The 726-nt window shown below is 68.9% G+C and overlaps 1 protein-coding gene across 1 annotated transcript in view; it reads right to left on the bottom strand.

Annotated features, from left to right (window-relative positions):
- The window catches only part of LOC107120250 (cyclic AMP-responsive element-binding protein 3-like), a 13,727-nt gene that overhangs the window by 5,388 nt on the left and 7,613 nt on the right, over positions 1-726 (bottom strand). Inside the window, exon 8 of the mRNA XM_015422898.1 lies at positions 590-674. Coding sequence (XP_015278384.1) covers positions 590-674 — 85 coding nt within the window. The remainder of the gene's footprint in view (positions 1-589; positions 675-726) is intronic.

Raw genomic sequence — 726 nt, 5'->3', positions numbered from 1 at the left:
TGCCCCGACGCCTCCTCCGCCCGGGAGAGATCCCGCCCCCGGGGCCGCTGCTCCGCACGCCGCTCCCTCTCCTCACACCCACCCACCCACCCACACACACACACCCCGGACGGGAAGGGTCGACTCCTCTGGGATGCCACCGAGATCGGGTTCAGTCATGTGGCACTTGAGGCTCACGCTGAGAACCCCGGAGGTTCCGTCCGGCAGGGGGGTGCCCCGAAGAGAGGCGGAGGGGGACCACCCGGAGAGGCCAGGGCCCTGTGGCTGGCCAGGTGCTGCCAGGAAACCTGCCGGCCAAATCCTGAGCAGGCTGTTCTCCCCCCGGAGTGGGCACGGGAGCAGGAGTCCTTCACGCAGCGGCCCCCCCTCTCCTCCCTGCTCCGAGCAGCGCGCTCGCTGGGCACCAGGATTAACCACGTTGGGGGGGGGGGGGTTGTAGGGGAGTTGTAGAGCAGAAGAGGGGCCCTTCCTTTCCGCCTCCCATGTGGGACTCACTCGTTCCCACCTCCAGACCCCCCCTCCCCCCGCTGCCAATGGGGGCAGGGAGTCTCCCTCTGGCCAGCCCGACCCCAGCAGGGCTCACACCCACCTCCTTGGAGCTCCAGCTGCCGCTCCCGGCTTCCGAAGGGATACAGGCTGGGAGAGAGGATGAGGCAGAAGGACAAGAGCAGGACCTGCCAGGAGACAACCGTGTGGGGCTCTCAGCACAGAGAGGCCGCCCAACGC

The sequence above is a fragment of the Gekko japonicus genome, unplaced genomic scaffold (genome assembly GCF_001447785.1).
Source record: "Gekko japonicus isolate JY-2015 unplaced genomic scaffold, Gekko_japonicus_V1.1 scaffold49, whole genome shotgun sequence".
Classification (NCBI taxonomy): domain Eukaryota; kingdom Metazoa; phylum Chordata; class Lepidosauria; order Squamata; family Gekkonidae; genus Gekko; species Gekko japonicus.
Note: the sequence above shows the minus strand (reverse complement) of the source record. Positions and strands in the feature narration are given on the sequence as shown.